General features: G+C 36.8%; 1 protein-coding gene across 1 annotated transcript in view; it reads right to left on the bottom strand.

The window, feature by feature from the left end:
* LOC134474899 (zinc finger protein 239-like) overlaps positions 1 to 18,962 on the bottom strand; it is a gene marked incomplete at its 3' end in the record, with an annotated part of 53,489 nt that extends 34,527 nt beyond the window's left edge. Inside the window, 1 exon segment of the mRNA XM_063243942.1 lies at positions 18,784 to 18,962. Coding sequence (XP_063100012.1) covers positions 18,784 to 18,962 — 179 coding nt within the window.
* Positions 18,963 to 21,232: the final 2,270 nt, after the last annotated feature.

The following is a 21,232-nucleotide window of genomic DNA, read 5'->3' as shown; positions in this document are numbered from 1 at the left end:
CCACAAAATCAGCATTGGCAGCAGAACAGACATTGTTCACCTCAAGGCAGTTTTTCTGGGTGCAGAGCCCTCTCTAGATGTGGGTACAGAGCATGCAGGAGGATTTCTACAGAGGCAAAGAGAAATGGGCAACAGGGTCAGGAAGGAGACAAGGCTTGCAACTCTTTCAGCGTACAGTACTCGAAGTCCTGGCCATAGAATTTAATCAAGAATAAGAAAGCAAAGCCTTCCATATCAGAAAGAAAGAATTAAGTTTTCCTGAGGGTGAAGCATTGTATCTAAGAAATTTAAACTCTATTGACAATCTTATAGAACAAATTCACAAATCACTTAAATTGCAGGACATCAGAGCAACATGCCCTAATCAATTCATTACTATGTACTACAAACAAATGTAGACTCAAACAGAATTCATTTCACAAATCATCAAAAAGAACTAATGATTAGGTTAAATTTAAGCAAACTCACCTCTTCTTGGAAAATTGTAGAAATTAATGCAATAAGTAAAAGAGCACTAACAGAAGAAAAGCCATACTGTGATGAGGGATGGGAAGAATTCATGTTATAATGTACATGCTACCCAGAGCAACCAGGTGTTTCAATGCCATTCCTTCAAAGAATCAGTGCCATTTTCCTAGAAACATAAAAAAATATGAAAATTTACAAGGAAGTACAAAGAGTCTTCCTATAGCCATAGAAAGAACATTAAAAGTAGAGGGATCAAAATACTAGTTTCTAGGTATTATAAAGTAACAGTAGTCAAAAGAATTTTACACTGGAAAAAAAAGGACCACAGACTAAAACAGCTTGCCCAGATGCAAACCAAGGCACATAATCACTGGGAATTTTATTTTATTTCTTTTTTAATTTCTTTTCCTTTTCTTTCCATTTCTTTCCTTTGCTTTCATCTCCTCTTTCCTTTCCTTTTTCCCTTCCTTTCCTTTCCTTTCTTTTCCTTTCCTTTCCTTTTCTTCCCTATTCTTTTCTTTTTCTTTTTTCTGTTCTGGGTCTCCCTGTGTCATTGTAGCCTGAGCTGAACTCAGAGTGTGTTGCAGGCTTGTCTGGAACTCTAGGAACCCTGCTGCCTCAGCCACTAGAGTACAGGCATTTCAGGCATATTTGCCATTCCTTGCTCAGACAATAAGTTTTTAACAACACTATGATGAGACCGGGTCTGGTGGTGTGGCTTTTAATCCTAGCAGTCTGGAAGGCTGAGTCAGGAGCATCCCAAATTCAAGGTGAGTCTCGGCAATTTAGCCATTTTTAAGGACCTGCCTCAAAACAAGAAAAGTGTTAAAAGGTAAAGACAAAGAAGCCAATGCAACACTCTATATTCAAATCCTAGAAATTGAACAAAATACCAAACAAACAAACAAACAAAAAACCCTTGCAACTGACACCAGGAGGGTAAATAAATTTTTACACTGGCCTGGCCTTCTGTAGGGGAGCGTGCCCCAAGTAACTTTAACCTTCCCACCTTTCTTGCGATTGGACTTCAAACAAGCATCAAATTCCATGAGGGATCAAAGAAAAAGGGAATGTGCTTCAAATACACCAATCCTCAGTCCCAGTGCTCAAGACATTTGGGGTGATCTTATGGAGCACATGCTGACCACGGTTAGAAAAGCAGAGAATCTACTAACAGTGTTAATGGGATTTTCAGTCCTACTCACTGTGAAAGAAGCTGCAGGCTAGGAAGATAGCAGACTGCTTAACTATAGTGACTCTTTCTACAAAGTGTCTGAAGACCAAAGCCGAACATTTTATTCCATGAATACACAACACTGCTACCAATTGCCAACTCAGGATAATGTACACCTGCACTCTGGGAGGGTAAGGAAGGATGAGGGCAAATTTCAGCCTATCCTGGGACACTTAGAAAATTAGTGAGACCATGTCTTAAAATTTGTACAACACCAAAGCATTTACAAATGTATGAAAATGTTGATCATTAAGAAATCTCAGAAGTCACTGAGCAAGGAACATTAACCACTATTAATTTATACTTATTTTATCGTTTTAGAGACTTAAAAAGTATATCTTTATATGATTCTTATTATTATTTCAAAATAAAAATAGTAATCCCTTGCTCAAATTCTGGTTCTAAATATAAGTTTAGGACAGAAAAACAAAACAGAATGATCAAAATATCTTCATACTGAACTACCCAATCCTAAGAGGATATATTCAGCAGCATATCTGTAGTCATCTAAGTAAAAAGCATTAAAAAATTGAAAGAGTACAAACACCTGGAAGCACATCAATGTCTCCATGATGGTAAACCTTATGCTAGGTGTGCTGACTAAAGTACACATGCAAGAGAACCTCACAGAGATTTGATTTCTCACTAGAAAGTAAATTTTTGATTTTTCATTTGTACCATAATTTTTGCTCTTTCTTCTTTCCTTTTTTCTTCAGACAGGGTTTTGCTATGCAGTTCAGTCTGGACTTGATCTTCCCTTGTACCCCAGGATGACCTCAAATTCACCACAATCATCCTGCCTCAGCCTTTGGAATCCTGGAATGACAGGTGTGCACCAACATCCCTGATTGTGTTTTCTTTTTTAAAATTTTCTCCAAAACAAAACTGCTCAGAGTTATGTGATATTCTCAAAGTTCATCAGGTTGTTTATACCAAATCAAATCAGAAAGTACTGAAAACACCCTGAAGGACTTTCAAATCCTCACCAACGTATAACATAATATAACATAACAGAGCATAGCATAGTATAGCATAATAACACAAAACAAAATAAAAAAGGAACCACATAACTCGGCTTTAAACATCTGCTTCCAAAGATACAGTAAGAATTTCTAAGTTATCCATATACCAGCAATATGATGCATTTTCTTTGAAATAAATGTCAGTATCCACTCAAATGCTTGTGCATGAATGGGTGTGGCAGCTTGCTTTCGAGGTCCAATCTGGAAACATAACAAATGGCCATCATAAGATGGGTGACAGGTGCATGAAAAGTCACATTTGCTTGGTTCAGCTCCATAATGGTGGGTGCTGGCAGCACAGGGAGAGCCCAGCATGGAAACACTGCTTCAAGTAGACCAATCAAAGAGTATTACAACTGAAAAGGCTCAGTGCCATCACCTTTAGGAAAGGCAAACTACCCATCAGGGACACAAAGCCCATGGTCTGATTGGGATGGGAGGAAAGGAAATGATATAGCAGCTGAGACAAGTTCCCCAGGAGTGATGCACATGTGTCCTTCATCAGTATGGGTGATGTCACCTCCCCTTGTACTTACTACCTGCTGTCCCCGCTCTCAGGAGGTCAGAGTGTGGAGCACTACAGTGTATGGCTGAGTTAAACATCTAAGGATGAATAAATAATTATTCATAAGCATGTGAGTGTAAAACTGGCTATGAATACTCCTCCTCTGGAAATATGGATGTTATAACATGAGACATTCACATTCTTTGGTAAAATTATTATGGGTATTCTGCTCCCTAATGGAACTGAAATGAAGCTAACATAAGCCCAGGAAAGGAAGTCATCCTAACTTTTGATAAATCTTTAGCAAAAGACAATGAGTCCTTCATCCTCCAAGACAATGGACCCTTTGGATGGAAATTTGTTTTGGCACTCAGCCTGAGACATATGAAGCATCTACATGTACAATGCATTAAAATCTTCAAAGTGCAGCAAAGTCTAACAGTATACAGAGTTTTCTAGAACTTTAACTTGTTGCTTCTAAGGAGGACATACATTTGTTCCACAACAAAAAGAAAGGTGATATCACACAGGAAGGCCAAACTAGGGACCCCAGTGCATGACATCAGTTCCTTGGCGACAGGTCCACACAGAACCTTGAAGCCTCAGGTCACCAGGCACCTTGGGCTGGTGACAGTTGGTCTTCTCAGAAAGCTGGCTCTATAGAACAGGGAGCATGTTATGCTTCTTTCCCAGGACATGAGAACCCAGCCTCAGGATCCCGCTTAGGTAGACCATGTGGGAATGACTGAAAAAATGGTTCACTCATCCCAGAGCCTTCAGGATGATTGCTGGCAAATGCCAAATAACAAGGGCATTAAAGGACAGGGCTCACTGTCCCCAGCCTTCTGGCACCCAGAGGCAGGAGGTAGCCCAGGACAGGTGTCACTAGACTCAGCCACAAGCCACTCAGACTCATGGATTTCAGCAGAGGTACATTAAAGCCTGGCCACCACTGTGAGTCCCCCTACACAATTCCTGCCATAAGTCAACAGTGGACTGAGTATGATGACATGCCCTGAGGACAGATCCTCCTGGACAGGTGCAGGTGCTTAGAAGCTGTGAGCCGGGGCCACTCTCAGGTTCCCACCCAAGATCGGGCTGGTGGAGCAGAAGGGCAACACCCCTGTTTAATCCACAGTCTTCAGATTCATCTCCTGCCTTCCTGGGTAGAAATATGGGACAGAGCTGTCTGTCTTATAGAAATATAATATTATCTGTGTTCACAAAGAAAAACCAGTGTTGTCTCAGAGCCTCAGAGCCTCTGGCTTCCTGCCAGAAGCTGTGCTCTGCCTCAGCAGAGTGGCATATATGACACCAGTCTAGAGGCGGTCACAAAGCTATGTGTTCCATGGCCTTGCAGCAGACTCTGGGACCCACAACTGATGCTGGCTCAGGCACAAAGTGTGTGAGCAGAAAGGACTATAGAGACCCACAGATGACAGAGAGTATCTTCAGTCAGTGCTACACTCTACTTAATTGTGAGCATTTGCATGAAACTCTAGCCAGGGTTATTGACCCTCTTATTATCCATGGAAATTTTAAAAATCTTTTCCAAAGAAAGTAGAAAAAGAAACAGTTATGTATAACTAAGTTTCACTGCAGTACACTGACAGCTCTGAACCCAGCAGACAATGTCATGAGGCTGGTGGTATGCACATCACCACCTCAATAAGGCCAAAGTTTCTACAGATGCTGCAGATAAAATATGGAAATATTTTAATAACAAAAACAGTTGAAATAAAATATCCTGAATATGCACTTAATATACCAAATCTAAACTAGGCTTGGTGGCTCTTGTGTGGAGCCCAGTACTTGAGACACTAAGGAAGGAGAATTGTTTGAGACCACTCTGGGTTATAATGTGACCTCAAAGCCAGTCTGCACTTCATAGCAACATGCTTCCTCAAAAAGATAAATATATCAAATCTAATGAACGTAATAGTGTGCTAGTGATGACCTTGTGACATTAGCATGTCTATCATATTTATAATGACCTGTAGTCTACTAGGAAAACCTAAGTTACAGACCATTTCACAATAAAATATCACACCATTTATCAAATGGAGTACACTAGTGAGTATTTGTTGTTCGTCATTGGTATTTGGTGGTGATGGAGCAGTGCTTGCTGCTGCTCTCCACAGAAAAATGACTATTGCTGCAGTAACAGGTATCTGCATGCATCACTGCAATATGTCCTTAACTCTTTGGGGAAGAGACCCACTAAAGGAAGCACTGCACTAATGAGAATTACTAATTTAATCTTTTGAATACTTTAAAAACTGACTTCAGTAGTAGTTGAACGACTTACCTACATTTTCACCAACAAGATTAAATAGTTCCTTTTCTCCTGTAGTCTCATGAATGTTCTTTAGATCTTGTGGTGATTTGTTTTCTCTGCAATGAGATGATGTCCCTATTTGCATTTCTGTATTGTGCAAAAATGCTCAATAGTTCTTCAGGTATTTCTTGGCAATTTGTACATATTTTGAAAAATGTGTTTTCCTTTCATGTCCCTATTGGTTTTACATGTTAGCTGTCAGGGAGTAACAGGCAAAATTTCTCTCCTTCTTTAGTTTATTTCTTCATCCTCTGGTGTGACTTTTTTGTAGCTTCTTTGTTTATGCAGGAGAATTAAAATCTTATAAAGTCCTTTTTGCTTGTTTTGTCACCCTACCTTATTTTCTACACAAAACAGAAGCAATAGTAATAAGAAAAAATGTTTTTTTTAATACCTCTACATTCAGAACATGGAATGTCTGGCTCTTTCATGTTTCACTATGTTTTACTCTAATAGAGGCATGTATGAGACTGCTGCACAAATTACCACAAAAGTACATTTCCTGAGTGATAGAAAAATCACAATTTGCAGTAGAGATTCTTTTATCCTATCATACATTTATATTCTTGAGCTCAACTTACTTGTTTCCTTAAACTTCAAATGCAGGGATAAAAACAACTGCTTCACACTCTGCTAAATCATTTAGCTGTTGCCTCCCAAAGCCAGCTTCGTAGCCATGATCATCCCATCTCATTCTCTCCTGGTGCTGGGATTAAAGTAATCACCATTAGCCAATCTTTACAGTAACTCCTTATCAATGCAATTATTTAATTACAAAATGATCAAAAATTGCATTTTTTGTTAGTTTTTATAAAATAACAATACTATAAAAGTGACAATTTTGCTATATTCAATACAAGAATTAATGGGTTAAATTGACAACAGCCCCAATGATGCTCAGGATGGTCACTGCATAAACAAATGTGCTTCCTAAGTGATTCTTGGGGATAACTGCTAGGTGGCCAAGTGATAAAAGGACAACGACTGATGTGTAATTGTGAGTATTAAAAAATGTTGATACTGGGGAAGAAAGGGGGAGATCTAAAACATTAAGCTACATCTGCAGAATTTGAAGATATGTTTTGAGACAAGGTCACACTAATTGTGTAGGTTGGGCTCAACTTCCTCTTCTATTAATGTAAGCCCCCTGAAGTGCTAGGATTACAAGCATGCATCAACAGGACCAGCAAGATATATTTTCGTGGTAAAATGAGAAAGTGCATGTACTCAGGATATATGTCTTATAGATTCAGTATTCTATTATTAGCTGAAATACAAACTCCAAATTTTCCCATTGATGGTAAGCAGAAATGTGCTTACCATCTGGCCACATGCTTTAGTGCACAGTGGCTGAAAATGTACTTCAGTGTCTTTTACTTTGTGAAGTATATCAAGTTCTTCAGGTACAAAATAGACATAGTTTTAGTGGTTATTACACAACAGGTGAGTAATTTATTTTCCCAAGGATAATTGAGACTTGGGCAAGCTATCTTCGCTGGATTAGGGGTATTTAATGCAATGTTCACTTGTGTTTTCATGACACCACAGTTTTTAACAACATAATTCCATTGGAACCTAAGCAGATTTTGTATTCAACAACACTGCATTAAACACTATAAATTACATGAATGTTAAAATGAAGTGAAAACCACAGGCCACAAGAAACCAACTGGGACTCATGGCCCAGTGTATGTGTTTAAAGATAATCAGCACACACCACAAACATCAGGCAGTGGTCTTTATAAGTGAAGAGATATGCCATTGTATAAATTCACAACTCAGTAAAACAGAACACAATCTGAATCTTAATTTAGCAAATGTACTTTTTACTGTGTTGATAGCTCAAAATTTAGGTTACCCTTCATGCCATTACTTCAGTGTTTTAGGAAAAAGCAGTTATAATTACAAAATATATAATGCATTCACAGCATCAAGGAATAAAATAAAGGCATTTGCATGATACATCCAATAACAACCTTTTCCCCTGAAACGACTCCACATTTAAGACAAATTGATTTCAAAGTATGGATACTCACAAATCATGCAAAATTTTATAATTTCTGGAGATATTACTATATTTTATGGTGTGCTATTGGAGACAAGTTATGGTTCTGTCACTATGGGGCAATCAGAAATTCACAGTAGTATGGTTTACATTTGGTAAATGTGGGGAAACCTTACTAGCAAAGTAAAGATGTAATATAAACATAACAGGTAAAATTACGATGGTTAGAAAAACAAAGGTTTACTTAAATGACAAATATTGGCTCCACTGAAAAAGAAAATCAGGCAACATAATGTATGTGGTGTGATACCCAGTGATGTTAGGAAATCAGCAGGTGTCTTGTCTCTTCACAACATGGAATACATAACATTCATTAATGTACAAGTTATGTGAAAAGAACACAACTTTGTAAAAAAATCATGCTCCAAGCCTCTATAAATGTATATCTTAATGCCAAATATTGCATCAATTTCAGAAACATCGTTTATGAAAGAGAAAATGAAGCATGTGCATCAAAAGATTAAAGCAAATGCCATGTTAAAATTACAATTCAGCAAAAAATAAGAAACTAGACTAACATCACTCTGAACAGTGAATAATAGTATTGCTCGATTTTATATCATAATGCTACAGAATTAGCATTGGGTTTCTTAGTGTCTCTTCTTCAGAGTATCTGTTCATCACATTGTGTGTTATATTATTTGTTCCAATAAATAGGTTAGAAATTCTTCCCGTGTGTGAATCTCTATGTGTATATCTATCCTTTCTGTACTATGGGGAAAAACAGTTCAAAACAAGACAAAAAGAGAAATTCCTAGAAAATCATGATATGAAAAAGCCCTATAAGACCACAATATTAGGTGATGTACAGTACTTACTATGCTTTCTCTTGTTATTTTCAATAGAATTGTCCACATCATCAGGCACTATATAGTTAAGCATAACATTACATAGCTACTTTTATAAAAACACAGCTTTGAAGATATTGTAGGACATGAAAGCAGTTAATAATCAAACCTGGGGTAGATCCCACGGTTTCCTGCCAGGACCAGCAAGTTGGCTCAAGGCACGGAATCCCGTCCCAGTCTGGGGGAACTCCCTTACTCACCAGAGGACCAGCCTGGGGTTTCCTGCCAGGACCAGCGAGTCAGGCCTAGGCACAGAGTTCCATCCATCTGGGGGAACTCCCTTCCTTACATGGGGACCATCCCACAGTTTACTGCTGGGACCAGTGAGTCAGGACTAGTGAGTGGGGCCACAACATGGAATCCTGTCCCAGTCTGGGGGAACTCTCTTCCTCACCTGGGGACCAGCCTGCGGTTCCCTGCTAGGACCAAAGAGTGGGACCAAGGCACAGAATCCTGTCCCAGTGTGGGGAACACTCTTCCTCACCAGGGCCCCAGCCCATGGTTTTCTGCTGCGACCAGGGTGTTGGGCCGTGACACGGAATCCCGTCCCATTCTGGGAAACTTTCTTCCTTGCCTGGGGACCAGCCCTCGGTTTCCTGCCATGACCAGCAACTGGGGCCGAGGCACAGAATCCCATCCCAGTCTGGGGGAACTCTCTCCCTCACTTGCAACAACACTTGAAGCTCAAAAATATAGAAAAATGACAAAATAAAAGACCAAAATGCGGTCTCGAACATCCAGCCCATCCCAAAAAAGCCTAGGAGCCATGTGCATACAAGAAAACACATCTCACATACCTGAAATACCTGAAATAATAGTAACTGAAATAAAGGAGCAACTCTGGGAAGCCTTAAAGCAATTCAAACAGCAAATAACCTCTCAGGTAAAAGAAGAAATGATAAAAGAAATGCAGGAATGCTGAATACATCTAAAGAAGACACAGTTAAAAAACTGGAGGAGCTAAACAAAAAGATAGAATCCCTGGATGAACACAATAAGAAACAAACAGAATATATAAAGCAGATACAAAGAGATATATAGGAAATTGAAAGTTATAAAAAGTGCCTCAATGAATGTGAAGATAGAATCTCAGACCTCGAAGACAAGATTGCAGCCAGTGAACAGGAAAGGAAAGATCTTTTAAAAATAACAAGAAACCAGGAAATAACAATTCAACACCTGCAAGATGACGCAAAGTGCAACAAATTAAGCTTGATAGGGATAAATGAAAAAGAAAGGGACAACATAAAGGATGTCAAGAGGATATTTAGAGAAGTAATAGCTGAAAATTTCCCAAACACAAGATTGGAAACTGATATCAAGATCAGTGAAGCATATAGAACTCCAAATAACCATAACCAAAATAAATTTACACCCAGACATATAACAATGACCATTACAGAAATTGAACAACAGAATAGAATACTAAAACCTGTCAGAGAGAAGAGACAGATCACCTATAATGGAAAAACCATAAGAATCACAGTAGACTTCACAGCAAAAACAATAAAGTCAAGAAGAGCATGGAGTGAAGTATTTCAGATTTTAAAGGAAAATTATTTCCAACCTAGGCTGATGTACCCTGCAGAACTGTCCTTCAAAATTGATGGAGAAATAAGATACATGACAAAGAACAGCTGAAAAACTTCATGATCACCAAGCCAACCCTTCAAAGAATACTGAAAGACAGCCTAGATGCATTTAGGAAAAAGCCATTAACAAAGCAGACAATTAAACAGAGCAGAAAGATAAAGTTGCAACAGCAGAAAGATATCATGTCAACAATAAACCAGTATACAACAGTTCTAGCCATTAATGTAAATGGTTTCAATGCACCAAGTAAAAGAAACAGACTGGCAGAATATATCAAGAAAAAAAATCCAATGATATGCTGTCTACAAGAAACCCATTTAATGCAAAAGGATACTCACAGACTAAAACTGAAAGGATGGAAAACAATACTTCATGCAACAGCAAATCAAAAAAAAAAAAAAACAGCAGGGGTAGCTATTCTGTTTGCAGACAATAATAACTTAAAGCCAGTAATGATCTGAAGGGATAAAGAAGGTCACTAATACTGGTTAGGGGAAAAGTCCAAGAGGAAGAGATAACTATCTTAAATATATATGCACCAAACTTCAGAGCACCCAGTTATATAAAACAAGTACTAACAGAAATGAAAAACCAAATTAGCAGTAACACGATTGTAACAGGAGACCTTAACAAACCATTGATACCAATGGACATATCAACCAGACAGAAAATCAACGAAGAAATAAAAGAATTGAATCACACCTTTGAACAAATGGACTTAATAGACATATACTGAGTATTCCACCCAACAACAAGAGAATACACATTCTTCTCAGTAGTACATCGATCATTCTTTAAAATAGACTGTATATTAATTAATAGAACTTATTTAAAATGCAAAAGTGTCAAAATTATCCATTGCATGCTATTGGACCATAGCGCTATGAAATTAGAAACTAATGATAAAAGATACTGCAAAAATCCCAAAAACACATGGAACCTGAATAACACACTCTTGCATAATCAGTGGCTCACAGAGAAAATTAAAGAAGAAATTAAGCAATACCTTCAAACAAATGGAAACACAAATGCAACTTACTGAAATCTGTCGGATGCAATGAAAGCTATTCTCAGAGGAAAATTTATTGCACTGAGTTCCCACATTAGGAAAACAGAATAAATACAAATAAGTAACCTGATGTTCCACCTCAAACATCTAGAAAAAGAAGAGCAAGTCAAGCACAAAGCCAAAATAAGAGATTATAAAAATCAGAGCATAAATCAATGCAATAGAGACTAAAAAAAAATTAACGAATCAAAGAGCTGGTTCTTTGAAAGAATAAATAAAATTGACAGGCCCCTAGCCAACCTTATTTTAAAAAGGGAAGAAAAAGCTCAAATTCATGCAATAAAGAATGAAAGAGGTGAAATTACTACAGACCCTATAGAAATACAGAAGATCATCAACACCTATTTTGAAAACCTCTACTCTCAAAGGTTTGATAACAGAGAGGAAATAGACAGATTCCTAGAAGTATACGAAGTACCAAAACTAGGTAATGAAGATGTAAAACTACTGAATAACCCAATTTTTATTAATGAATTTGAAGATGAAATTAAATCTTAACCTACAAAGAAGAGCCCAGGCCCAGACAGATTCACTGCAGAATTCCACAAGAAACACAAAGAAGACCTAATGCCAACACTCCTCAAAATCTTCAATGAAATTGAAAGGGAAGCAATCCTTCCTAAATTTTTCCTAGAAGCAAATATTACTCTAGTACCAAAACCAAAGAAGGACCCAACTGAAAAAGAGAACTACAGAAAAATCTCCCTAATGAACACAGATGTAAAAATCCTCAATAAAATATTGGCAAACAGGATGCAGCAAATCATCAAGATCATACACCATGACCAAGTGGGAATCATCCCAGGTATGCAGGGATGGTTTAGTATATGTAAATCAATAAATGTAATACACTATGTTAATAGAGCCAAAAGTAAGAATCACATGTTCATTTCTAAAGCTGCATAAAAAGCTTTTGATAAAGTCCAACATTCATTTATGATAACCTTACAGAAAATTGGAATAGATGGTCTTTACCTGAATATAATTAAGGCTGCCTATGACAAATCAACAGTCAATATCATACTAAATGGCCAAAAATTGAAGACATTTACTTTAAAATCGGGGACAATACAAGAATGTCCCTTATCACCACTCCTATTTAATATAGTACTGGAAATACAGGCCAGAGAAATTAGACAAGAGAGAGAAATAAAAGGTGTAAAGATAGGAAAAGAAGAAGTTAAATTATCACTATTTGCATATGACATGATATTCTCCATAAAAGATCCCCAAAACTCCATTGAAACACTCCTAGATATAATACATAAATTCAGTAATGTAGCTGGATACAGAATCAATACTCAAAAATCAATACATTCCTATAGATTAACAGCAAACTTACAGAGAGACAAGAGAGGCCACCCCCTTCACACTAGCAACCAAAAAAATTAAATATTTAAGAGTTACTTTCATGAAAGAAGTAAAAGACCTATACAGGGAAAATTATAACACCCTGAAAGATGAAACTGAAGATGATCTCAGAAAATGGAAAGACATCCCTTGCTCATGGATAGGAAGAATAAATATTGTAAAAATGGCCATCCTCCCAAAAATTTTATACAGATTCAATGCAATCCCGATTTAAAAAAAACCATCAACATACTTCATAGAACTTGAGAAATCACCCCTAAAATTCATCTGGCGTGAGAACAAACCTAGAACAGCAAGGACAGTTAAAAGTAGCAAAGGCAAGGCAGGAGGTATCACAATCCCTGACTTGAAGTTATATTACAAAGCAATTGTAGTAAAATCAACATGGTACTGGAACCAAAACAGAGCCAAAGATCAGTGGAATGGATTAGAAGATACAACAAAAACTACAAACACACTCAATCACCTTATCTTTGATAAAGAGGCCAAACATGTTCACTGGAAGAATGACAGTCTGTTTAATAAATAGTATGAAAAACTGGCCCTCCATATGCCAAAAACAAAAAGTAAGACCCATGCCTATGACCATGTACTAAAATAAAATTTAAATGGATCAAAGATCTAAATATTAAAACAGAAAAACTAAATCTATTGGAAGACAAATTGGATAAAAACTTTGAAGACATAGGAGTAGGTAGAGAATTCATGAATAGGAATCAAACCACATGGGAAATACTTCCCAGAGTCAATAATTGGGATGGCCTCTTATTAAAAAATTTCTGTACATCCAAAGAAATCTCCAGCATAGTGAAAAAAAAAACCCACAAACTGGGAAAAAATCTTAATGAACTGCCCCTCAGACAAAGGACTTCTGTCTAAAACATATAAAAAATGAAAAGAAAATCGGACCCCCAAAATTCAAAGACCCAAACCAAAAATGGGCATCTGAGATGAATAAACAATTTTCAGATGAAGAAATACAAATGGCAAATAAATACATGAAAAAATGTTCACCATCAATGGTCATTAGAGAAACGCAAATTAAAACCACACTGAAATTTCATCTCTCTCCTGAAAGAATGGCCAAGATCAACAAAACCAACAACAACAAATGCAAGTGAGCCTGTGGGGTAAAAGGATCTCTCCTGCCCTATTGGTGGGAGTGTAGACTAGTGCAACCATTGTCGAGGTCAATCTGGAGATTACTCAGAAAGCTGGGACTGGAAGCACCTTTTGACCCAGCTATTCCATTTCTAGGTGTATTCCCAGAAGAACTGAAAGCATCATACCACAGTGATATATGTGCACCCATGTTTATAGCAGCACAATTTGTAATAGCCAGATCTTGGAAACAACCTAAGTGTCCATCAAGGAGGAATGGATAAAAAAGTTGTGGTATTTTTATAAAATGGAGTACTACTCAGCTATAAAGAATGATCATATTGAGATATAAAAAAATGGACGCAGCTTGAGACCATACACATAAGTGAAATAAATCAAACTCACATGTATAAATATTGAATATTTTCCCTAGTGTAATAAATGATAAGAATACATAGAAGTATGTGGTAATCATGATTCCCAATCATGTTTACACTCATTAAGTGCAATGGTTTTAACCTGGGTTGTTTGATTTTAGTATCAGTGATAGTATGAATAGCTATTCTGAAGAAAACAACACATCATAAAAGCTAGTACTGATTTAATATCATCTTGTTTCAAAATTCCATCAAGTTCTTGTACATCTGTTTCCACTGGTTTTAACATGTTGTATCTTGCTATATTTTACTATATGCGATAGTATATACAAAATTTTTATAGGCAAAGAGATAATATAGAAACCATTGTTCATTTTCTGTTAACTGGTTCTAAGTAGGCTTCACACTCTCTTGATATGCTTGATGCTACAGTATACGAAGTTATACTCAAATAATTCAAGGAAAGAGGCACTATGGTGACTAATATTATGTTAGATTATTTGGGGGTGAAACACAATGATGCTTAAATAGTTTAGTTCTGACCTGTGTTGTTCTATTAAATGTCCTCTTTTATCTCAATCTCCACTCTTTTTCAAAAATTAATCTATGTTTTTAAAATTTTTTCAATTAAGGGAAAACTAAATTAAAAAATAGAGGGATATATTATAGTAACATTTTTGTTTTCCTATTAACCTGATTTGAACCCCTCTATTGCTCTCCCCATCTTTTTCTGTTTTTACTGTATTCTATATTGTTTCATAGTATCAAGTTTGAAGGTATAGGCAACCACTTTGACGGCAATAAGATTTACTATCATGCCCATTATGGTTTGACTGTTATCTTCTTTTGAAATCCTGTAAGGTCTCCAGTGTAGGTTTTATTGGTCTTGTTCTGTACAGTTTTGATCAATTCTATTATGCATGATGAGATAGGCAATTCTTTTTCAAAATAGCAAGAGGCACAATGGTAACCATTTTTAATCATCTGATATTCTATTTTTGCATCATGTACTATGCCCATCCTTCTGTTCTAACCGACTCTGTTTTGTTTAGTCATGTTAGGTTTTATTCTCTTCAAAAAAATAATTAGAACTGTGGGAGTAAAAAAAACACAAAAAGTGTAAGTGTTATTGTAAAAAACAGAGGAAAGGAAGGTGGTATAAGTGATATAACTGCATGTTTGAGTGTGTAGGATGGAAAGCCATACTACTGAGCTTTTGTTGGATCATTGAATGGAACTGTCTGCAATCTCACTGTATGAATGTCCACTTTATATGCTTTAATTTTATAATTTGGACAACTGTTTCTAAGATGACAATATGTAACCTATTAACTAGTGATTTCTTACTGTATTATTTATCTTGAAATTCTGTATTATTTATACACTTTTAATGCTTCATTTTTTTATTTCCTTTCTTTTTTTCTCTTTAAATAAAAAAATAATCAAACCTGGAATGGATAGCTTTTATTAATTTATTTGTTGGTACTGGAGATCAAACTCATGACCTCACACTTGCCAGGCAGGTTCTTAAGCCACTGAGCTAAATCCCCAGCCCCCTAAATTACACCTTTTACATCTTGTCACCTTCACAGTAGTTGCCTATACTCTTGGACTTGATACAAGCAAACATACCAAATGTGAATAAAATCAGTCAAGACCAAATAGCATTCAAACAAACCAGCTTCAAAGAAGATCAGACATAGAAGACAATGTAAGTAATACAGGGTTTCAGTTTATGTTAATAGGTAATTAAGGATAGTTACCATGGTATAGCCTGCTATTTTTGGGTTATCTTTCTGTGCCCTGGAATCTAATATGAATAAACAGGCTGGAACAAAATATAATCAAACCAACCAGTGCAATAAGTCTACTGTAGCTTTTAAATCCTGATACACTTTTAACAATGCCCTCTGCCTCCTTTTTAAGGCAATTCCTCACCTTTCTCCTTTTCAGGATTCTATTATTCACTGTTGAGAGTGATATTAGTCTAGTCTCTTATGTTCAGTTTCAGCATATATAAAGATAAAAACAGCTACTATGAAGAGAATGAGAGACATTATGTTAGTCATTATCAACTTCCCCAAAATCAGTCTTGAAGACTGAAAAAGCCTACATCATCCTGTAATTATTTGCTTAGTTCTATAACGTTCAGCATATACTCAATGCATTCTAGATGGGAACAACTATTTGGAAGAAAACTAGAGGCAGTAAGATAGACAGTAAACATCTCCAGTGGACTTGCTTTGAAATCTGTGTTTCCTTAAATTGTTTTCTTATGAACTGTTCTGTTCTGTTTTATCATGTTTAATCTTACCCTCTTTTAAAAAAACAAATGTGAAGGACATATAAGCATATTAATAAGATTTTGTTGGATCACTGAGGTGAACTGTTCACAGTGTCATTATTGGAATATCACTTTGTATGCTTATATAAAATAAATTATAACTTGAACAACTATTTCTAAGATGACAATATGTAACTAATCAACTAGTGATTTCTTATTGTTTATTTTTTGAAATTCTGTATTATTTCTAGATTTTTTCTGTCTTTTCTCTTTAAACATTACAATTTACCAAAAAATATAAAAATTCTATTTTAAAGACAAAATATTAAGTACATAGGCACTATCCATACTTGAAAGTGAAAAGGCCATTTCAGTTTACCATGCTTAATTACAAGATGCCACGTTGAAGCACAAAGACATTTAAAAAAATCTAAAGAGGTACAAGTGGTTAACTGAAAACCATACAACATGTGCACTGGAGGAGAGCTCCACCTAAGATTTGTCATTTCTGGAAAATTTGTGAAGAAATATTGACATCAAACTTCTGTATTGGTTATTTCTTCAGGTCTCCTTGGGATTTTTAAAGTAAACTTAGATCTAAACTGTCTGAGGAGCGATGCTTTTTCTATGTATTTAACAACAAACATGGATTGCCATATTTCTCACATTGTTAATCCACATAGGATCTCTGCTCAGTGAGCTCTTTCAGATATGTCACAATGATCATGTGTGCTGGGAGGATTCCCATAACACATAGGATTTATCTCTAGTGTGAGTTTCTTCATGTATTTCACTCACAATCTGGCTGCTGAAAGTGTCTCCATTTGCGTACATAGCCAGTGGTTCTTCCCTGTGTGAATGCTTTCATCTGTTTTGCAATGACTGTATGCGGTAAAAGCTTTGCCACATTGTTATATACATGGGGTTTCTCACCAGTGTGAAGTCATTGATGTATTTTACAGTATCCATGTGTGGTGAAAGCTTTCCCACATTCTTCACATATACAGGCTTTCTCAATAGTGTAAATTTTTTCATGTATTGGACAATCAGCATTTCTGTTGAAACCTTTCCCACATTACTTACATATATAATTTTCCTGCCAAGTGTGAAGATTTTCACATATTATGCAATATATATGTGTGCTCAAATCGTTCTCATGATGCTTATATACACTGGTTTTATCATGAATGTGAACTTTCATGTTGCTTACAATGTCCATGTAGGGTAAATCTTTCTCACATTAATTATACAGATGGTTTCTCTCCAGTGTGAATTCTTTCATGTTCCTTACAATGCCCATGTTTGGTAAAAGCTTTCCCACGTTCCTTACATACATAGGGTTTCTCTCCAGTTTGAATTCTTTCATGTTGCTTACAGTTTCCAGATTGGATGAAACCTTTTACACATTGCTTATATACATAGGGGTTCTCTCCAGTGTGAGATATATTTGACAATGAATGTTACTGTGGACATAGAGGCCATATATACAGGATTCTTCCTGAGTATTCAGGTTGCTATATTAAATCAATCTCTATGACATGGTATTGATGGTCAACCTATGCCATTTACAAACAGGCCCATTTTTATACAGGTCCCAGTCCTAAATCATAAAATGCTTTTATTCCCTTTTAAACTGCCATTCTGTTTTCACATCACTCAGGCCCTAGATCTAACCATCCTTTTGATGCTCATCTCTGCCTTATGACTCACAGGTCATCATGTTTTGTTGTCCAGTTTGATTCTTAATTTCTTACATTCTATTAATAATCATTTCTATAACAGGAGTCCTTAACACGGTTTCCTACAGACTCCAACATCATATATACCAGAGACAAGCCTTACCTACCTACCTTTTAACTTTTATGCTTTCATAGGGGGGAGTAAACACCTCTCATAACTTCACTCCTCCTAATCCCATGTTTATTTTTCAGAATTCTGCCTTGCCACCTCAACGTCACCCTTGTAAAATACCATCTCAAAACCAAAGTCACCTTCCTATCTACCTCACCTGGGTCCTTAAATATAATAGTGCCATGTCTCCTAATAACATTATGTTTCTTTGTTTTTCCAGTCTGACATACGTACATTCACCAGTAAAGTTGTCCTGGCTAAAACACCTGGCATCAGTGTCTACCTGGGCATCAACCTTCATCCCGTCAAATTCCCCTAGACCCCCAATACAGTGCCCTCAGCCAGCAGGAAGTAGTTACAGAGAGAGATCTTCGCCCCTTTTCCTAATAACCATAAGACGGGATATGAAAGAGTTGCTGGCCCAGATGAAACACTGTAACCAGAAAAGGCTGCAGCTAAACTCCTCCCCCCCTGCCCCCTATGGACTTTATTGTAACCCTATATCCCCATCCTTAAGAATCTGTGCGCCAATGAGATACCTGTGCATCTCTAATGGCCTTAGGGCGCTGCCCTAAGCTTAGGCTATTTAGATGCCCCCATGCCACGTGTCCGAGAGAGTTCGCCAGAGAGAGAGTTTGCCAGAGAGAGAGAGCTTGCCTGATTCCAGTGGCCAGCGCCAGCCAGCATGCCAGTCTCCACTCCCCGTGTTCCCGGAGAGACCACCGGCCCCGGGTGCAGAGATGCTGTGCCCAGGGGCCAGCGGTGGGGGGGCCCCCTCCCCGCATTCCCAGAATAAAGTCACCATTGCCCACTACTTTCACGGCCGTCCGCTCCATACCTCCCACGGACTTCCCTCTCTCTTCTCCTCTCCCTTCTCTCAGACCTAACTGTACTATTTCTACTTATTTTGTTTTGTTTAATCTTTCCTTACATTAAATTTCAAAAAAGAAAAATTCACAGTGAAATGGGTCTCAGTTTAATGACTGCATTAATGTCAAGTTCTGTTTTAAATACCTGCTAAGAAATTCTGACCATGAAGCAACAGAATGGCCTTGTAAGATATGCTGAAAACAACCATTCCCAAAAGACTGGTACACATTTGGAAATCTCAAAAGGTGGTACCTTTTGAAATGCAGAATATTTAGCTTCTCTTCTGTCATGGGTACTTATGTGTATCACAGACAGTTCATTCTGATATGTTTCCCCATCACAATCTCCCTTCTGTCCTTAACCTGTAGATCAGTCTTACTTTTCTCTATTAACTCTCTTTCACTTCATTCCACAATTTTTATTTTGGTTTCTTATCTAAAAGAAACCCTGTGACCTTTTAGGTTTTATAGCTGAGCTATTTCACTCAATTGATGGGTGAAAGGCCCATTGCTTCTTATGGCAAAAGACATTATATTATTTATTTTTTGACACTATATAACACATTTTTTCTTTTCCAGGCTGGAAATAAACAACAGGTATTAGCATAAAATCTACAGCTTTTTAAAATCTGTTTTAAGAGATTTTCACTGATCATTAAGCTGTGAAGTTTGAACTTGAATTTGCCATTCTGCAAAATCTGATTTGTAGTGTGCTGGGTTTACAAGAATGCACAATCACAGAGAGTCTATTAATATTTTCCTTCTTCCCAAATCCAGTGATAGATAGCTAAGCTTCTTCAAGGCCTGATCTATTATAACTCAATCTGCTTTGTATGTGAATAAGCCTGTATCAGTATTTTATGCAGATTTTGAGATTTTAAAACTATATCCAGGACAAGTATGAGGGGATCAATTTCCAGAGACAACTGCATACTGATATTCAAAATGAGTGTGCTAACATTGCACCAGCCTACAAAGAATTTTAATTAGAATGGCTTATTCTCTAGAACATGGCATGGAAACACAAGCACTCAGTTTTATTTCAAATTCTATTGCAATCTTAGCAATTTTTAGATCTTGAATATGTTACATTCACATGTATATATCAGTAGAAAAACTGAAGGCAGAATATCATAACTCAAAGTGTATGCCTTTCATATACATCTACATGCAATGTCATACATTTCCATGATTTAATTCACTCATTATACATACCCTAGCTTATACATCTTCAGAGAATATTACTGACATTTAATTGAATGGTTGTCATTTTTCTGCTGACTCACTAATTACTCAGGAACATTCCTTCTCCTTGTGAGTGTGGATTACCTTAAGTATGAGGGGATTTACTCCAGTAAATTTTGCATTTTTTTCAGCTTCCTGAATATCCCTGTCCTCCTGAATTGTAGACCTAGAAATACCAGGACTCATTAGAGTAATATATACAAATTAATAGGTTTTGTTTAGATATATGATATAACGTGTCCAGATCTGAGATAGTTTTTAAAATATTTTCATTTTCTTTTTAATGAAACAGCACTGATGAGCAACAAACAATATTCTGACAGCATGACTGACAAAAAGATTTCATCCTTACCTATCGCAGTCATGTTCCTAAAAGTTTCACCCATCACATCTCTGTAGAGGTTCTTTTGGGATGGACTCAGCAAACTCCACTCCTCATTGCTGAAGTTCACAACCACATCCTCTAAGGTCACTGCGTCCTAAAGAATGAGACATATATTTCTCAAAGGAAGATTGAGACCCCAGATTTGGGATATCTTAAATTCTGTCCTACAAATCTGAATCAAAAGCAAAGTGTGGTGGTGCATATCTATAATCCCAGCACTCAAAAGGCTGAGACAGGAAGGTTTCAGTGAGGTCAGGCCAATTCTAGGCTCCATGGGGTGTTCAAATCCAGCTGATATATATACAGAAAGCTTCTCTCAATAAAACTAAACTAAACTAAACTAAACTAATAAAACCTAAAAAACAGTTGAATGAAGACTGATTTCTTCAAATTTAAATCCATGTCTTTGTCATTAATTTTGTGTATATACACATTTTGAAGACAGCAAATTTGATGCTAGATTTTAACTCACTGCTAATGTAACAGGCAAATAGGAGCACTGATTCTTGTGCTGAGTCACTGCAAGATTCCCTGTGCGCTGTCTCTAAAACAGATCTCACAGTGAGAAGCACAGAGGTAGATAAATATCTCATCAATCCACTGGGAA

The sequence above is a fragment of the Cavia porcellus genome, unplaced genomic scaffold (genome assembly GCF_034190915.1).
Source record: "Cavia porcellus strain 051 isolate PalLab524CR breed Dunkin Hartley unplaced genomic scaffold, mCavPor4.1 scaffold_42, whole genome shotgun sequence".
Taxonomy (NCBI): Eukaryota; Metazoa; Chordata; class Mammalia; order Rodentia; family Caviidae; genus Cavia; species Cavia porcellus.
The sequence above is the reverse complement of the archived record's forward strand: the minus strand, read 5'-3'. Positions and strand labels throughout refer to the sequence as shown.